This window comes from Choloepus didactylus, chromosome 14, assembly GCF_015220235.1.
Source record: "Choloepus didactylus isolate mChoDid1 chromosome 14, mChoDid1.pri, whole genome shotgun sequence".
NCBI classification, from domain to species: Eukaryota; Metazoa; Chordata; class Mammalia; order Pilosa; family Megalonychidae; genus Choloepus; species Choloepus didactylus.
The window spans coordinates 74545025-74564224 of NC_051320.1; the positions used below are offsets into that span (position 1 = coordinate 74545025).

Genomic DNA, 19200 nt, shown 5'->3' on the forward strand with positions numbered 1-19200 from the left:
GGAAAGCAAGGGCCTCTTACGATGGTGGTGACTGCAGCAAGTTCCAGGCAGGACTTCTACAAGGCTTTGGTGATTTTCAGAATATTTTCTAATATATTCATGTGTAATAAAGACGAGTCTCCAATCCTATTATTCTACTTTTATTATCTTAAGAATACTGGCCTGGCAGTTTCTTATGAAGTTAAATAAACACGTAGAACTTGGCAATTCCGCTTCTAGATATTTACCCAAGTGAAATGAAAACATACGTTCATACAAAAACCTGTACAGTAGCTTTATCAGTAATTGTCAAAAACTAGAAACAATCCAAAAGTCCCTTGGATTTGGACTGAGGAATGGATTAAAAAAAAATGATGGTATGTCTACCCATTGGAATGCTAAGCAATGGAAAGGAATGAGTTTGTGATACACGCAACAACATGGATAAGTGTCAATATATTCAGGTGAGTGAAGGAAGCCAAACTATATGATTTCATTTATATGACATTCTGGAGAAGGCAAAACTGTAGAGATGGAAAACATGTCAGTAGCTGCAACAGGCTGGAGGTGGTGGGAGGAATTCACAACAAAGGGACACTGGAGGGACGGTTATTTTTTGGAGTGATAGAATTTTGTTTTATATCTTGAATATGGTGTTGGTTATAAAACTGCATGTGTTTGTCAGATCTGTACATTAAAAAAGGTGAATTTTATGTATGCAAATTATACCTTAATAAAAATAATAGGGATAAAAACACTGGCTTAGAAATTAGGGGATCTGGGGTCTAGTTATAGTTATGCCACTCACTAGCTGTGTAACCACCGACTCCTTTAATCCTCTTTGGGCCTTGGTGGCCAAATTTGTAAAATGAGATTGGACTAGCTGATCTATAAAATTTCTCAAAGAGTCTATTGTGGTGTTCTATAAAAACTTCCTTCTTTAAGTAGGGTGGTGAGCAAGATAGCCTATTACAGTTCAGATGGCCAACTTCAGTTACCTAAGTATCGCAGAGGTCACTAGACTAAAATACCCCGTCTGTATACATGGTTCTGAAAAGTCTTAGAAAGCAGTGTTTCTAATTTGTGCTGTTCCAAAGGATAAAGCTTTGGAAAAGTCCATCTGGTCGTGCAATTCTTAGCTAAATTCTGACATATATTTGGACACTGTGGAAAAAGTCCTTCAGGAAACTCTAATTAAAATGAGCTATTACTGGCCCTTTTAAACAGTATACATGCTCTTCTTTTTCATTTTGTAGACACTGATTATAAAGGCATTTGAAGATGGCAGCACTTACCATTTTCACCTGTCTTATTCTCCAGCTGGTCCATTGCTTTCTACTGTTTGAATTTATCCAACCCTTAGAGTTGCTGATACGTTTTGACACTATCCATGTATTTGCAGCCAAGACGGCCACTGAAAGGGACACCCAAGGAATGATTCCACACAACAGCATCCCTGGGGTACAGGGAAGCATGTACAACTCAAAAATAAAGGCAAAGGGAAGAGACTAAGATTAAAAGCAATAATGTTGATGATGATATTGTCAAAAGCTTACATTTGTTGATCTTGCAAAATTGCAAACTATGGCTCATCAGCTGTTTTTCTAAATAAAGTTTTATTGGAACATAACTATACACATTTGTTGAAGTATTGTCAATGGATACATTCCCACTATGGGGTAGTGACAAAAGATATAGTGAGATAGTATGGACTGCAAAAACTAAAATACTACGTGTGCCTTTACAGAATAAGTTTCTAAACCCATCATAGAAGACATCACGGACTCTGTTATATGGATTCCACAAATAATCTCATTTAACCATCATGAGATGAGAGTTATTATCTCCACTGACAGGTCAGAGGCAGTGAGATCAGAGAGGTCTGCTCTAGGGTGATTATTTACTTATTTATTTATTTATTTTACCAATTGTCTGTCCCTGGGTGTGTTACTTAAATGCCCTGTGCCTCAGCTCCCCCATATGCAAAATGGGGTCACACTGGAACTGATCATGGTTGAGTAAATGTTAGGAATTGATATGACAATAGCACACAGTATTGTGTATAGTAAACACTTAATACGCATTAGCTATATGAAGAACAGTCAGCTCTCAGTATCCAAGGAGTGTCTTTCTTACTAGAAATATTTCCCATTATTACAAAGCTAATGGGCAAATTAAAAAGAATTGCCCATCGTAAATCTTACATTCATGAATGAACTTAAAACATCCAAAGATAGTTTGTACCCTGCCATGTGTTACTTAAGGCACCTTTGTTTCCAGTCTCACAGGAAACAAGATTTAAGCAGAAGGAACTAGAATAATGATGTTTCCAGCTCCATAAAGCATTCCCCAAGAGACACCTGGATGTACCCGGACTTGGCTGAGTTTCCCAGCAGAAAGGTTCAAGTAAGAAGCCTGCCAGACAGACATCCTGGCTGTTCCATGGACAGGACAGAGAAGATCAAAAGGCTCCATGGAGAAGGGAACCACCTCAAAAGCACAAAAGGGAATGACATTAAACCAGGGCCAAACCTTTGTTATGTTATTTGCAAATGGCATGTCATTCCAGGGCCATTGGGAATAAGGGCAGGGAAAGCAGAGGCTAGAAGTTCTAGCAGTTTTGGCTTTAGACGATGAACTGTTCTTAGGAATCTTTCTCACGATTTAATGACAGTGCCTATTAATTTATATATTTAGTATGCATCCACTATACAAGTTTTTAAAACATTTCTTACAGTTTGTCTTTTGGTAAGCATCCCAGAAGGAGGAGAACAAGAAAAAGGAGGGCAAAGATTTCCTTTTCCTTGTGTTTGTTAACCAGTGGCAGCTAGATGGTGGTCTCCTGGTACATTTGGGGCCTGCTTGGCCCTGTCACTGTCATGGGCCACTGGGCCAGCTGTGTGAAAACAAGTGGCGTAGAAACAAAGGCTGAAAACAAATTTTAAACAGCACTTGAAAGGTGGAAAAATAGGTTTAATTATTTTATTTCCTCCAGATACACTGCAGAACAAGCTTTCAGATGGGTGTACAGTATCTAAATGGAGGTTTGATTACAAAAAATCTATGCAACTGATTTGATGTGTATGAGTGTGTGTGTTTAATTTTTATATCCAAAAGTGGTATGTTTCCTTCAGAAGAAAATCTTTAGTGTAGATTCATTTATTTCATTTTGAAACGAATTCCCAAGTTTTTGGTAGAGTCTTTTGAACGTCTTCATGGGAGCAAGACTTCCTCATTTGAGGATGAATTGGCAGCCAAATGCATCACACCAGAACTTGTAAATAAGATGGGTAATTAAGCATGATGAAAACACTGTAGGTCATAAATAAGGCTTGGAAAAGACAAATAACCCAACAAAAAATTGGCAAAGGATGTGAATAGACATTTTTCCAAAGAAGATATAAAAATGGCCAGTCAGCACATGAAAAGGTGATCAACATCATTAGTCATTAGGGAAATGCAAATTGAATCCATGAGATACCACTTCACATACAGTAGGAAGGCTATAATAAAAAAAGATAGACAATAACAAGTGTTGGCAAGATTGTAGAGAAGTTGGGACCCTCATACACTGCTGGAGGGAATGTAAAAATGGTAGAGCCACTCTGGCAGTTCCTCAAATGTGAAACATAATATATTTAACATATGACTCAGCAATTCCACTTCCAGATATAGACCCAAGAGAAACAAAAGCAATGTTCACACAAAAACTTGCACATTAATATTCAAAGTAGCACTATTTAAAATAGTCAAAACAGAGAGGCAATCCAAATGCCCATCAAATGATGAATGGATAATAAAATGTGGTATATCCAGACAATGGGATATTATCCAGCAATAAAAAGAAATGAAATAGTGACATATTCTACGTTATCCTAAGTAAAAGTAGGCAATCACAAAAGATCACATATTTTATGACTCCATTTATAGGAAATGTCCAAAATAGGCAAATAGAAAGAAAATAGATTAGTGATGTCAGAGTTTGGGGTGGGAGGGGGAGCTGGGAGGAAATGGGGTATGACTGCTAATGGGTACAGTGTTTCTTTCTTGGGGTGATGAAAATATTCTAAAATTGATTGTGGTCATGATTGTACAACTCTGTGAATATACTAAAAGTCATTGAATTTTACACATTAAATGTAGGAGTTGTATGGTATGGGAATTATATTCTCAATGTTATAAAAATAAAGTTTGGCTCTAAATTAATGAATCTGATTTGCTTGTGTGGCTTCTGTTACTGACAGATAACATATTCTGCACTTACTGTCACACTGCATTGAAAGATTTAAGTGCCTTACCTCATTTAATCGTTAAAACAAAACTCAGAGTTGGATTGAACTATTTATCCCCATTTCCAAGATTAAGAAATTGGAGAACAGAGAGATTAAGCAATTTTCTTGAGGCAGCACAGCAGTAAGTGTTGGGGACATGATTTAAACTCAGGCCTGTCTAATGCTAAAATTCACACATCTTCCTTCTTTCTGTTTCATAATTTATTCTTTTAAATAGTTAATACACTCATATTTCAAAATACAAAGGCATTCATCCTGTCTCCATTCACCTCCTTCCCTGTCCCACAGGTTTCAGCATTTCCTTAAGTAAATAAAACACATATGGATCTACATTATTTTTCCCTCTGAGATATGCAAAATGTGGCACACTAAACACACCATTCTGCACCTTGTTTTTTTCACTTAACACAGCATTGCAATTATTCTTCCATGTTAATATTCTTCATTCTTTTATTTTATACCTGCATGGTACTTAGATATACCTTAAATTACTTAGCCAGTCCTCTAAAGATGGGCACTTAAGTTCTTCCCTAACTTGTGCTATTCAAATAATTAAAGCTTATGCTCTGAAACTGTCTCTGAAGGCAAAAGAAAAACTCATAAGAAATTTAATCTTCTTTTCTCAAAAATTGACTAGTGTGAAGGAGATAACCCTCATTTATTGTGTTAGTCAATAAATATTTGTTAAACTTCACCCCTCGCCCCCCCCATAAAAAACGAACTGCAGTACAGAGTCAGAGCCACATGTGGACCTTGGAAGGATATATACCTCTACAAACTAGATGTGTAATTCACCCTCTGCAGGAGGAGTTTCCAGAAACTAAACTACATTCCAAAGCCTTTGTATGAACTTATTCAGCATATTATTTCTGCTGATTAAGACTTGCAGACATGAAGAATCAAATATGCAATACTGAATCATATATTACCCCTATGTGAATTCTCATATGATATACATGCTAAGCTTCCCAGGCCACTAAGCGGGAATAGAACCCCAATTCCTACTATACAGCAAACCTAGACCCCAAATATTTTAAGGCTATCCCACCTGCCTTTCAAATTTCTATTATCAGATATAGAAACCACTTGTCATTTTTTTTTTCCTTTTGTTTTCTTTTTAAGAGAAGCCGTCACTTCAATAAGACTATGGATTTTCTAAAGGATGCCTGACATGGAAATAGTTTGAACATTAACATGGAAAGGACAAACAATAAAAAGGGTACTATGAGTGGAGACAAAACATCCAAGAGTTACAAAATGGTAATGTCTTCTAAAGGGCATGGAATGAAAGAATTCAGAATGCACAGCTTTTCACAGCTAAAGAAAGTGACAACAACTGAATTGAAAAGGCTGAACTTTGCATTACCTTCTCAGAACACAAACATATATTTAGCTTAATAAACTTGAGTACTATCTCAGGGAAAATCTTATATATTATGCATCTAGGGCAACGAAAGCTGTAGAAAATGATATTGCACAGCAAACACACTGCAGGCTGACCATAGCAGAGTTAAAAAGAGTAAGGCACAGACGATGAATTTAGGTCTCATTCTATATATCATCAGTGGAGGAAAACAAAAGCACTGAGGAAACTCAGACACTAAACAGAACTTGGGCAAAATTATGGTTGGGGTTGGAGCTTAAGAAATGCACGTGTATATTTTTAAATTATAACTGTAACATGGATTTATAGTAGAAATTTTGGAAAATATAGAAAAATGTAAGGAAAACAATTAAAGCCACCCATAATCTCACTACCCAGAGAACTATTACTAAAATTTTGGCATATTCACTTGCAGCCCTTTTTCCATGTACATATGAAATACATGATTTCTACTAAATTGGGCTTATATTATAAATAAAATTTTATACTTTTTTTTACCCTCTCCATATTACCTCTTGAGTACTTTCCTATATTGTCACATATTCTTTGAAAATGTAATTTTAATGACTGCATTGCATTGTGTCTTACAGAAGTAAGTAGAATTATTTGATTTTTTTCATACTCCTGGACTTCTAGTTTGTTTCTAATTTTTCATTATTATAAACAGTACGACGGTGGCCATTCTTATAATAAATCTTTGTATCTTTGTTTACCACTTAAAAGAAACTTAAAGTACATCAGTATGTCAAATTCAGATTTAAATCATTTGGTGCACTAGTACCTATAAATTCACAATTGAAAGTCTCTGGAGACGAAATGCAAATAATGTGTATCAAATAAACGAAACTATTTTCATATCGCTCTAAGTCTCTATTTATCCTTCCATAGCAGTCATCTCTCAGGCAGTAGGTTGCTTCCTTCAGGCAAATGGACTATTACTGGGTTAATTTTAAATGCAATAACATGAAACTTGGCTGATCCAGATTTCTCCAATATCAGTATGCTTGCAATTACAATATTCTGAAGGTTGAAAAAAATACCCAATGCTCTCAAAAACACATTTTATCATCCTCTCATCTAAAATGATGCACAATGGGCATTAAAATAAAATAAAGGTTATAGCCAACGGTGGTTCCTATCAACCAAATCCATACAAGATATATACAGTGTAACAAGATTTTCTTCAAACCCCAGTTTTATTCTGTCGCTTCCACAGTTATAAGATCTTAAGTGTTCATCACATTAATGTTATTAAAGATTCCTCTTAAGAATTACATGGTCTTGATATTCCAGCCTTATATTTTCTATAGTCTATTTTCTATTTTCAAGAGGCCTAAATACAGTTCTCATTATCCCTAAAGTGCAGGTATATGTTGGGGGGGAGTTGTATTTCTAAAGTTTTCCCTCCATTAGCCAGCAAAACAACACACAACAAAAAACTTCACTCATATCACTGGTCTCACCGGTCATTTGAACTATGAAATCATTCAAATTCCAAGACCCCCTCAGAATTGGTGGTCAGACTAAGATAGATAGGGCCTGGCTGTGTAGTACTGTAGAGTGCACACTGCACAACTCTAGGGGGTGCAATCATGTCCTGATCACTGTGACTGCTACCCTCTGGGGCTGTGCAGTGCACAACTTGCACAGCTGTACATGATGACCTTGAAGTTAGTTCAGACAATTTTGCTTGCACAGTCGTAAGTTATTTGTGCTAACTTCCCTCGAATTAGCTAGGAAAAAAGAAATTTTGGGAAGAAAGTGGTCTTTAAATCTATAAACATTTTTTTTTTTTATGAAGGAAATTCTGCAAAGAAACAAAACAAATTCTCCTTGGCTCCCCTGGGTCACGATGGTGAGGTTTTCTTTCCCCTCTCTCCCCTCTGCCCACTTGCTAGGAAGCAGCAAGATACCTTGTGTGAGTAACTGTAGGTTTCTGACTTCTTCTCGCACCTTCAGCTGAAGCACCTGTTGTAAGATGTGCTGCCGGAGGTTCTCCTGGGCAATCCCCATCCGCTCAAGCTTTTTGTCAGTAAGTCTCAGAAGGGCTCGTCCTGCAGGGTTTTAAGAAATAAAAGGAAAAGCAGATGAATTATAGCTAGAGAAGGATTTCCATCCTGGTCTAGGCTAATCCGGCCATAACAGAGGCTTTCCATCTAAACAAAGCCAACATCAAATAAAGGTCCTCCATTATTTCTGCTGATAGGAGTGGACATTCTGGAGGAACAAAATCCACAAATTCAAAAGAGCACTTCAGTTTTTATCAAATATTAGCAATCTCCATCTGACACATTCGTTGAGTTAGCTAAAATAGCAAAATTTTCACCTGCATATTTTGGTCACAGATTGCATGTTTCCATAGAAACAATGCTCTTCTTGGGGGATGGGTTCTCAGGCTAGCCCAGAGAAGTCCGTGCCGCTGACAACCCAGGTGAAGAGCTGGGTGCTCTAACTGTGGTTATATAAGAGACTCCAGTAACATTCAACCCAAGTCACTACAGAGTTGTACAGTGAAACTTGCATTCAAGTTCCAGTATTAGTGGGCAGGAGTCCACTATGCCTTAATCTTAACCACTGGCCTAGGGCAGGGTTTCCAGCTGGACTGAAGGGGAGAGGAGTCAGGGCATTGAAACAGCTCAGAAACAAGGCGTCTCGGGGCGTGAATGCCTGCAGTGTGCACACAGCCTGGGCCCTGGGCAGCTTGGCATTGCTTCCTTCCCATCCCTATCTTTCCCGTGGAGGCTTGCTCGTTTCCCTTTCTACTGTGGCGTCTGTTGAATTTCCCAACTCCCTCCCACTCTGGGCTTGTCTCGAAACAAGCATACGTCCACATTTTGAGAGGGTTTACTGCAAGAATTAAAGAGAATGATAGTTGCAAAATCCCCATAGGACCACTCTGTCCTCTTCTCCCACCCCACCCCCATTCATCATGCCTGCAAACGTTTTCCCACTTCGAGCAAAGAATCGAGTCAACTACAGGTGGTCAATGGTTTGGGGGTATCATATACATTTCAGAAAATAAATGTAAACAAAACAACCCAACCCCTTCTCTCCCCTTCAAAATAAAAACCTAAAATCAAAACATGGGGTTGCTGGGTACTTTCACCAGAAGAACTGGTAGGTCTATGTGCCTGTGAATAAGGCAATCGGTATATGAGGAAAATTAGAGAAAGGGACAACCAATTAGAAGCAGTCTGTGCTGTTTGCCCTTCTCTTTTCCTTCCCTTTACTCACTGACAACTACATCAGAGAGGATAAATTAGGTTATTTATTGCAGTAGCAAGCAACCACAACATAGCAGCAGCTCAAAACAACAAAGTTTAGATTCCACCCATTCTACATGTCGACTTCAAGTCCATGCATATTGAACATTGCTGATCATTGTGCCAGAGGGAAAACAGAAGGTGCTGGAAGGTCTCATACCATCAGGGAAATGTTCAGCCTAGTCACTGTTAAATCATTGGCCAGAACTAATCAAGTGGCCCCTTCCCACCCACAACGTTGCCAGGAATTGTAATCCCATCACGTACCTGGAAGGTAGGGGCTGGGGTCACAAATACTTGATGAATAGCACTGATGAGAAATGCGCTGATATAGACTTGGCTTTGGACCAGTGCCTGGCAAGGAAGTGAGTTCAGTGCTGTGTGCATGTGTGGGGTGGGGTGGTGGGGTGAAGCATCAGGAGAATCTACAGCTACAAGGGGGAGAGAGAGGGGAAAGAGGCCTCCTAGGTAGCTACAGCACAGGTGAGCAACACCAGGAAGATCATGGTGGTCATGAGAAAGGAACGAAAGGACAAAAGCAGACTCAAGTAGTTCCATTTTCTCTCTAGGGTTATTCTTTCTAGAATAATGACCCCAAAATGTCCATGTCCCAATCCCCAGAAATTGCGATTATGTTACCTTACATGGCAAAAGGGACTTTGCAAATGTGATTAAGTTAAGGGTCTTGAGATGGAAGTATATCCTGGATTACCCAGGTGGGCTCATTCCCATCAAATGGGTCCTTAAAAGTGAGAGAAAGGAGATAGAGAGACACGACTGACAGTGGAAGCAGAGAATAGAGCGATATGGTCATGAGCCAAGGTATGTGGTGGCCTCTAAAAGCTGGAAAAGGCAAGGAAATGCATCCTCCCCAGCAGGACGGTAGCTCTACTAACACCTTGATTTTAGTGCTGCAAGACCAATTTTGGACTTGTGACCTCAGAACTGTAAAATTATAAATTTGTGTTTTTTTAAGTACATGGAAATATGTTACTGCAGTATTAGAAAACTAAAACAAACTTCCACTGACCTTGTGACCGGAACTTAAAAACTTGTTTTTTTTAGCTTGAGTTTTTTTTAAATGCAATTTTATTGAGATATAGTCACACACCAGAAAATCATTCAAAGTGTACAATCAATGGTTCACAGTAATATCATTTAGTTGTGCATTCATCACCACAATCAATTTTTGAAGCTTTTGATTACTCCAAAAAAATTAAAACAAAAATAAGAATAAAAGAATGGAAATAAAAAAGAACACCCAAAACATCCCCCTACTCCTTATCCCCCCATTACTAATTTTTTTTGTCTTTATTTCCTTACTCATCAGTTCATACACTGGATAAAGGGAGTGTTAGTTGTAAGATTTTCATCATTATATAGTCACATCATAAAAGCTACATAGTTATAGACTCATCTTCAAGAATCAAGGCTACTGGATTACTTATCAACAGTTTCAGGTATTTCCTTCCTTCTAGCTATTCTAATACACTAAAAACTAAAAAGGATATTTATATAATGTATAAGAATAACCTCCAGATTGACCTCTTGACTCTATTTGAAATCTCTCAGCCACTGAAACTTTGTTTCATTTCTCTTCCCCTTTTTGGTCCAGAAGGCTTTCTCAATCCCACAATGTCAGGGCCAGGCTCATCCCCAGGAGTCATGTCCCATGCTGCCAGGGAGACTTACACCCCGGGAGTCATATCCCCCACAGTGGGGTAGGGGAGAGGGCAGTGAGTTTACCTGAAGAGTTGGCTTAGAGAGAGACGCCACATCTGAGCAACAAGAGGTTCTCTGGGGGTGATTATTAGGCATAATTCTAAATAGGCTTAGTTTCTGTTTTGCAAGAATAAGTTTCATAAGGGTAAGCCCCAAATTCGAGCCCTTGGCCTATTAAACTGGTAGTCCCCATTGCTTCTGAGAATATCAGGAATTCCCCAGGTGGGGAGGTTTAATTTTTCCACATTTCCCCCCCAGTCCCTCAAGGGAGCTGTGCAAATACTTTTTTATTCTCTGCCCAAATGCCTCTGGGATGTATCAGGGCATCACACTAAGCTGTACAAACCAATAAGATTTCACTCCCTATTCAAGGATCCATGTAATTATGGTGTTTGAATAAACTGACCATACAAGTTAAATTAGATGGTATGCCACAGAAATTATAGATTTTGCCCCAAATAAACATCTCTTCCTTTGGTCTCACACAGAAGTTTAAGTTTTAAAACACAGTCAATATCGTCCTTTACCGTACTTGAAATGTTTTTGAGAAGTCAAACAGATGACTTTAGACTTCCTATCCCTCCCTTTTCCTAATTTCTGAACAGTGGTACAAAGGCAGAGAGCAAGAGGAGAGACGATGGTGGGGAATTCAAGTCCCAGGCAACCAGGAAGTCCTGCCTTCAAATGTTCTGTTCAGTGTTAGACCGTGGTCATTCAGAAAACACAACTGGTTTCCAAATAACAGACATCCAGCTCTTTAGTCACATCCTAACCCCCAAAGATTGCGTAAAAATCTCCTTGAAGTTGAGATGATTTAAATCCCTCTCAACACTACAATGCAGATCATTCTCAACCATTTCGGTTCCCAGTAGTTTGGGCAGATGTTTCCCAAGCTGTGACACTCCACAGCCAGATCTGCTGAAACAGTGGTAAGATACGTGAAAGCCTTACTCCTGAGAAACTGGTTGGTCTGTCATTTGCACACAGTGCTAGGAAGTCAGAGTAAGGGTTTCATTCCAGTCTACTTGGCTCAACTTTTTTTGCTTAATGGCTACCTGAAAACCTCTAGTCTCAGTCCTCCAATAAATGCATCTGAATGGTCAAACTGTGGAAAGGTAAGCCCTACTAGAAAGATACCTCCTCCTGAGGTAGGTTAACAGCATCAAGTCTGAACATATATGCTACAGAACTATCAGTTATAAAAGTCTGTGCATTTCTGACTGTGTGAAACAAACGATGGGTCTATGAACACTTTGCATATATAATACTAGGTGATTCAAATTGTTTTATCCAAATCCTAAGAATACAGACTATCATCATCATGACAGCCATCATCACCATCATTTCCAGTTTTTTTTAGAAAGGAAAATTGAAAAGTTAAAGAATACTTAAAGCATGAAAGTTTTTCCTTTTTCTTCTGATACCTTTGGAATGATACTTTCAATTGTGCTTTATCTTTATAGGTAGGAAAATAAAAGCCTTAGACTTCAGGAAGAAGGATTAAGGTTAAATGGATAGAAGAACTTCATGATAAACCAACTTCTAGAATAGATGATGACATCTGCACACTGAGAATCTTATGAACTAAATCATATTCTACATCTTCCTGGGATGGTTTATGCAGTGTCATCCAGGTTCATGGTTCTCATGAAAATTTTTCACAGTAACTAGATCATGTCTGGGAGCAAACAATCCTACCAATCTCCTATCCCACTATCTCCTGCTAACCACAAAATAAAATTACATCTAAATAAGGACAGTGCTGTTTTTGATGTAGGTGTCAGGAAAGTGATAAGCAATCAATCATCAACCACATCTCTTTTGCAATTTACACTGTCACTTTTCTTAAAGGATTTGAAGTTGCTAATAATAAAAATTCAATTGTTAATTCAAAAAAATTTATTAAGCACTTACTATGCACTTGTCACTTTGTTACTTATACTGGGTATAACAATAAGCAAGGCAGACAGGATCTGCTCTTGTGGAGCTCTCAGACTTATCAGGAAGGCCGATAATCAATGTTTACGAGTGTGTCATGGGTGTAAAGGGAAGATCCGGAAGCCCAGAACTGGTCAACCTAACCTATTCTGGGAGTTGGGAAGCCATCATTGAGTAAGGAATATTTGACCCAGGACTTAGGAGTGGGTAAGAGTCTGCCAAAGACTACAGCATAAAGCCAAGATTTTAGAGAAAGTGTCTAGAAACCACGTAGATGAAGAGGAAGACCACTATCATGGAACAACAGAGGAGAGCTGAGACAGCATCACATTCTCTGCTGTTTCTCACAAGTATCCTTGGTCCCCTTGCTCTGCATCATTGGCTTACACAGGGAGGGATCAAGGAGTGAAAAATGAACTCAATTTCAAAAAAGGAACACCAGTTAAATTTTACGATATCCCACACTGGATACAAATAGTATTTAGGTGACCCAGGGGCTGTGGGCCCTTCATGGACTGATAGGCTCTTTGGGTTTGAGAGGCTTAAAATCCCTTGTGTTGATCTCCCTCCTGCCCTTTCACCCTCTTTCTTTTATCTAGTATTTCTTGAACACTCTTATGTGCCTGACATTGTGCTGGGTGCTGGGACTATGGAGACGATATACAGATAAACTGATAAATATCCATATAACATCAGATGGTTGGAAAAAAAAAGCAGGATGGGGGACAGACAGGGATCTTATTGGGAGGATGGGGGCTGTTGTAGATTGGTTAGGAAAGTCCTCTCTGAAGAGCTGCCACTGGAACAGTTGCCAGAAGGAGGGGTGAGCCAATAGAAGTGTCAAAATAATTAGAGGAATGGCAGGAAGGCTGGATCCTTAGGGCAGAATGGGCAAGATAGAGAGTGAGAAGAAACAGATCTGAGGGAAGTCAGGGGATAGATCACACAGGGCCTTGAAATCTGGATTTGATTCTGAATGTGATGGAAAGCTGCTTGAAAGTTTTAAGCAAGGGATGGTTTGGGCATCATCTCATGTATTAAAATCAGCATGCCAGTCACTACATGGAGACTGGATCAGAGGTGGGGACGCAGGAGCAAGAACAGTCAGCTTACTATTGTGCTGGTCTAAACAGGAAGAGATAGATGGTGCCTTGGATCAGGGTGGAGGTGAAGAGCTGATAGAATATATTGATGGTAGAACATATTGTATATCTTTCAATGATGTTACAATGCCTGGAGGTGGAATACAAAGGGGAGAGAGACAGCAGAGATGACTAAGGTTTTCAACCCGTGCAACTAATGACTGTGGTACTATTTTAGAGCAGGAAATTGAGTCACTGTGTTGGAGGGAGGAAATCATGGTAGGGTTAGTGCTATTTTTATTTTTTCCTTTGAGAGGTCTTGGGGAGGAGTACAGAGAAGGATACAATTAAACAAGAGATGCTAGAATATTCTTCTTTTTCCCATCTGATGCTTTTTTCCTTCAATACCCTCCTCAATTCCCAGAGCTTTGAGTTGACTAGGAATAAGGTGAGCACAGGCATACCCTGGTGGAATGTAGGGAAATGGAAGAGGCACCCTTCCTTTTATATATTTCCTGTGATGACCCAAGCTCTGTATTGCTTGGCCCCAACAGTGGTCTTCAGAGCTAGAAGTGTTTCCCAGAGGTTCAAACCAGGGACTACTCAGTGGGGAAGTTCCTCCAGTGGCAACACGGACTGGATAGTCTGGTAGCAATCTTGGGGAACTAGAATTCTGCTGCAATGTGAAGCCTGAGCATAGAAATAAAAGCATCATTTTCAGTGTGTGGCCCACTAGAATGCAATTCCCATAGGAACTGGGCTCTTCTCTATAATTCTTTTTGTTGTTGCCATGCATTGGTGCATAGCAGTGCTCAGTAAATATTTTATAGAACATTCTTAGTGCTACCAGATAAATGTAAAGGTGTCTTCTTTATCCACATACTGATGCTCTCATGGCCATCAAATGACTTTCTTTTCTGACATAAGAGGCTTGGCTGGAAACTGTTGGGCAGGATAACAACAACAGCAACAACAAGAAACTGAATGTAACAGAGGGAGGAGCTGCATTTTTGTGGTGGCAACCACAGAAACATGCCAAATAGAAAGGAATAGAGAACCTGAGATTAAATGAGTACTTCTTTTTCTCACAGGCTTAGAAAGACAAGTACCTAGTCCTTTTTTTGAACAAACACAAGGGAGACTACAAGCCTTGCTGAGCAGATGGGTAGTAAGAATGGGTGAGAGATAATCAATTCATAGAGCTGTGTATTGGTTTCCTGCAGCTGCTGTAACAAATTAGCACAACCTTGGTGGCTTGAAACAACCCTAATTTATTCCTCTTGGTTCTGGAGGTCAGAAGTTTGACATCGGTTTTGCTGGGTCGAAATCAATGTGTCCACAGGGCTGCCCTCCCTCTGGAGGCCCTAGGGGAGAATTCATTCCCTGTCCCTTCCAGCTTTCGGTGGCTGCCCACCTTCCTTTGCTTGTGGCTGCATCACTCTATCTCTGCCTCTGTCTTCACATCACCTTCTTTTCTGAGTGTGTCATCTCCCATTGCCTCTCTTACAATACTTCTGATTGGATTTAGGGTCCACTCAGATAATCCAGGATAAATCATCTGCTCACATCAAGTTCCTTAACTTAATCATATCTGCAAGGATCCTGTTTCCTTATGAAGTGACATTTACAGATTCTGGAGAGTAGGACCTGATATCTTTGGGTGACCATTATTCAGCCTCCTACAAACTGGAGGGAATTTTGAAAGTTCTGAGTATGGCATGGGCTTCATCCTTTTCTACCTGGAGAAGTGAGGCTCAGAGAAAGTGACCTGATGAAAGACACAGGAAATGGGGAAAAGGCTTAAGTCTAGACACAGGTCTTCCAATGCTTTTTCTGAAACTGTGAGCTGCCTTTGAATACTCCTCTGGTTCAGGCAGCCCCCAACCTCTGCTCTGAGAATTGCAACAGACTCTTGCACAGCTTTTTGCAAAGAATGACTGCATGTAGTAAGGCACAATTAGAAATTACAGGTTAAGGTGGAGGGTGGGCAAAGGGTGTGGCTTCAGCCCCTACCCTACTGAGAGGTCTCAGTGTCACTGCAAGTGTCTGGGGACTGCTACTCTTCCTGGGGAATAGGCTAAATTAAAGGCCTCTTTACTGCTAGAAACTGAAGTCACTGGACAGGTCCCCAAACAAATGGTCATTTGTCCACTGTTCACAGAAGACCCACTCTCAGCTAAAGGCCTATGTCATGAACCAGGCAGATGTCCCTGAATCTACCCCAGTCCTGGCTAGTCCAGAGCAACAGGTACTGGGCACACAATCCGTGTCCCACAGACTGAACTGTGCTTCTCCAATCTCACTGTTACTCCAAAACCAGAATTTCTACAACTAAGAAACAAGTAGAGAGGCATAATCTCAATAGCATGGGATAGGGAGCTAAAAGGTGAAGATAAGTGTCCAGAAGGCACAATCTAAGTCTTATTTATCTCATCTTTTCAATGGGAATGATAATTAAACTATTTTATAGGGTGACTATGAGGACCAAATGAAACAATGTAAACATATGTCCTTTGCAAATTGGAAACCACTATGATGACATAATTTGGGTATTACAGTTTCTTGGCTGGCTGCCACCATCAGCACCTCTTCCTCCTCCTCCTCGTGATGACAATGATTATAATAGCAAACATTTATTGAGCAGCTATTATCTGTTAAATACCATCCTAAGAGCTTTACATGGATTATCTCATTTTGAACAATTCTCTGAAGATACTATTATCCACAATTAAGAGGTGCTAAAAGGAGCCAAGGGTCATATATGCAATAGGCTGCAGATGTGGGATACAAATATAGGCAGAGGCCATGCTCTTAACCACCTCTCTGAACTGCCACCCAGGAGTTCCACTATGTTCCCCATGTCTACTTCTGCCAATTCTCACTCAGTGAACATCACTTAGGGGCAGACAAGAGGCAGGGGGTTAGGGAAATTGCACCAACTCTAAGGACTTGAAGGTGAGAAGTGTGGTCACTGGCAAAACATCATGGTGCACAAAAGTGTGATGTCTTCAGTCTTTGGCCTTCACTCAGTAGAACAAGACTGGGGACTGGGGGGTCTTCGAGAGCAGCAATTAAACAGGCTCATCCACTCCCTTATCACAGACTGTGTGTGTATATTCCATGAACTGAACCTGTCACGTTGCTAGGAACTAGGAAGACAGAGATGAATAAGGTAATTTCCCTGCCAGAGAGACAACATAGTTTCTCAAAGAGAAGAGCCTATGGGAGGAGCACTGAACTCAGCCAGGGACTTTGACCAACAAGCAGACATGAAGAAAGTAGATGAAGGAAGGGCATTCAAAGCACAGGGAACATCATGGGCAACGACAGGGATATGAGAGACAGAGGGGTATGCAAGGGGAAGTCCAAAGGCTTAATATTGCAGGGCATGAAGCACCAGGCAGGGAGTAGATCGTGCAGGGCCTTACGAGCCATTTTATGATGCTTGATCTTTACCTTTTAGGTCAGCCTTAGTCTTTTTTTTTTCTCCCCCCACCTCATAGCTGCACACATGAGACACGAGAGGATGTTCACAATTGTAAAACACTCTTATTTGTGGGAAAAATAATAGGAACCCCTCGTTTTGGCCTATACTGCATCCCAGCTCATTTCTGGTAACAGAACCTCTCTTTTTCTTTTGGGAGCTGCTCCTCCTCACCTGGTAGGGCTTTTAACAGTAATTTTTAAAAAAAGCATCATAGTACTCTTTACCTTCAAAAGTTCTATATGATTTTCTTATGTTTATCTTTTTATCTCCTGACTCTTCCTCCACTGCCCCCCTTTTCCACATCCCATAGTGTAAGATCCATGAGGGCAGGGATTCATGACTTAATGGTGGGTGTATGACCCAAGCAGGGCAAATAAAAATTCTTTACTGGAATTGCCATGGTTGCTAAGAAGAAAGTTCCCTTCCTTTCTTAGACTATGTTCCAAGGGACAAGATAAGTCTAGAGTTGCTGTCAGTGGCTATCTTTGCCATTTGGAGATAACCTGCTAGAGAATGAAGCCAACTGAGAAAGCAGAACTGAAAAACAGAAAGGGGTTGGGGTAGGGAGAGGAAAAGAGGAGGAGAGAGAAAGATCAGATAACATTATTTGATTTCCTGAATACAGCCTTGTCACATACTCCTGGATTTCTCAATTATGTAAGTCAATAAATGTTGGAGTGGGGAGGGAGAGTGGCTAAGCTAGTTGGGCTCATTTGAGCCACGTGCACTTAAGAGAATTATGACTTACAGATCCAAGCTTAAGTGTAAAGTTGAGTAGCTCTACTGCCACCACTTTATCTCCATCTTAAGAAAGCCATATGGTATAGGTGAGTGAGGATGAGATGGACCTACAATAACTTATTTTCAAACAGTTAATCATAGGCACATTTTGGTATTTTAATTCTTATATCTCACAAATTATTTGGAATACATCTTCAATCCAACTGTATACGTCTTTATATTAGATACACCTGGGGTGACCTCCTTATTCAATTTTATGAAAGGTCACGAACTGAAATGTGCTGGCTGCTGTGAGGACATCATAACTGTGTGAAGAGGGCCGTTAGGAAGAGCCATTGGGATTAGGTGGACCAAATGAAGCTATACATAATAGTTTTGCTATTTTATCCCTTTGCTTTCTTACAAAAATGGGTGAGTCCAACCTATGGCTGCTATGCCAGAAAACAGGCCCAGTGCTGCTAGGTTTTCTATTTTTAAGTTAAGAACAGCTGAAAATCTGTAAGTTTTATGAAACCTACCAATTTAAGACTGGCCAAATTTTTCCCATACTATGAGAGCCAAACAAATCAGGTGCCTGGGTCATATTTTGCTAACCTGTTGCCACTTTCCGCTTTTGACTTTGAACTTCCTCCTACTTCCCCATGTCCCTCCCACTGTCAATAGAAGGACAAGCAGGTAGCCTTAAGCCGTTGGCTTTAGGAGTAGACTCCAAACTGTGATTCTATTCTTTGCAGCCTGTTCTAAATTAACAGCCAATCAAGACCAAGCGAAACTGACGACTTGTCTGAACTAGCCCTCCATTTTTCACAGCCTAGAGATGGCACTGAAATCCATCTCTGTAACCTTCAGTCCAATGCCTGATTTCCTAACGGTGACTGCAAATCACCCATAACTGAGCTAGAGAGGACTCGAAGGTCAGCCAACCCATTGTTCATTTCCTGGCAAGAATGCTTGGAAAACCTTCCAACACCAGTAACTCTCCTCTCAGTTCTGCCTGAGAGCACAGCCCACTGCCAAGCCCGGCCACTTACTTGGATACATTTAGAAAGAACAGCAGTTAACTAAAGGCCCCTTCTTCATGTTGAGGAGAGAAGGGTTAATGGAAACCAGCATGGCCGTTACTGTATGTAATTTACTGTATTGATGGAAACTTTATATTGATTTCTTTTTTTTACCAGTCTTGGGTAAAAGACTATTTTAGACAATACAGTATTTTTTGGCTGAATATATTCTGGAGCTGTTGATGTTAATAGGAAGAAATTGTAATAATGTTAATTCCCACCTGAAATATAACTTCAGAAAGAAATTATAT

At 39.9% G+C, this 19200-nt stretch overlaps 1 protein-coding gene across 3 annotated transcripts in view; it reads right to left on the minus strand.

The window, feature by feature from the left end:
* SAMD12 (sterile alpha motif domain containing 12) overlaps positions 1-19200 on the minus strand; it is a 449252-nt gene that overhangs the window by 164151 nt on the left and 265901 nt on the right. For all 3 annotated transcript variants that reach the window (XM_037802733.1, XM_037802735.1, XM_037802734.1), the window contains one exon: positions 7569-7709. In XM_037802733.1, the coding sequence (XP_037658661.1) occupies positions 7569-7709 (141 nt within the window). The remainder of the gene's footprint in view (positions 1-7568; positions 7710-19200) is intronic.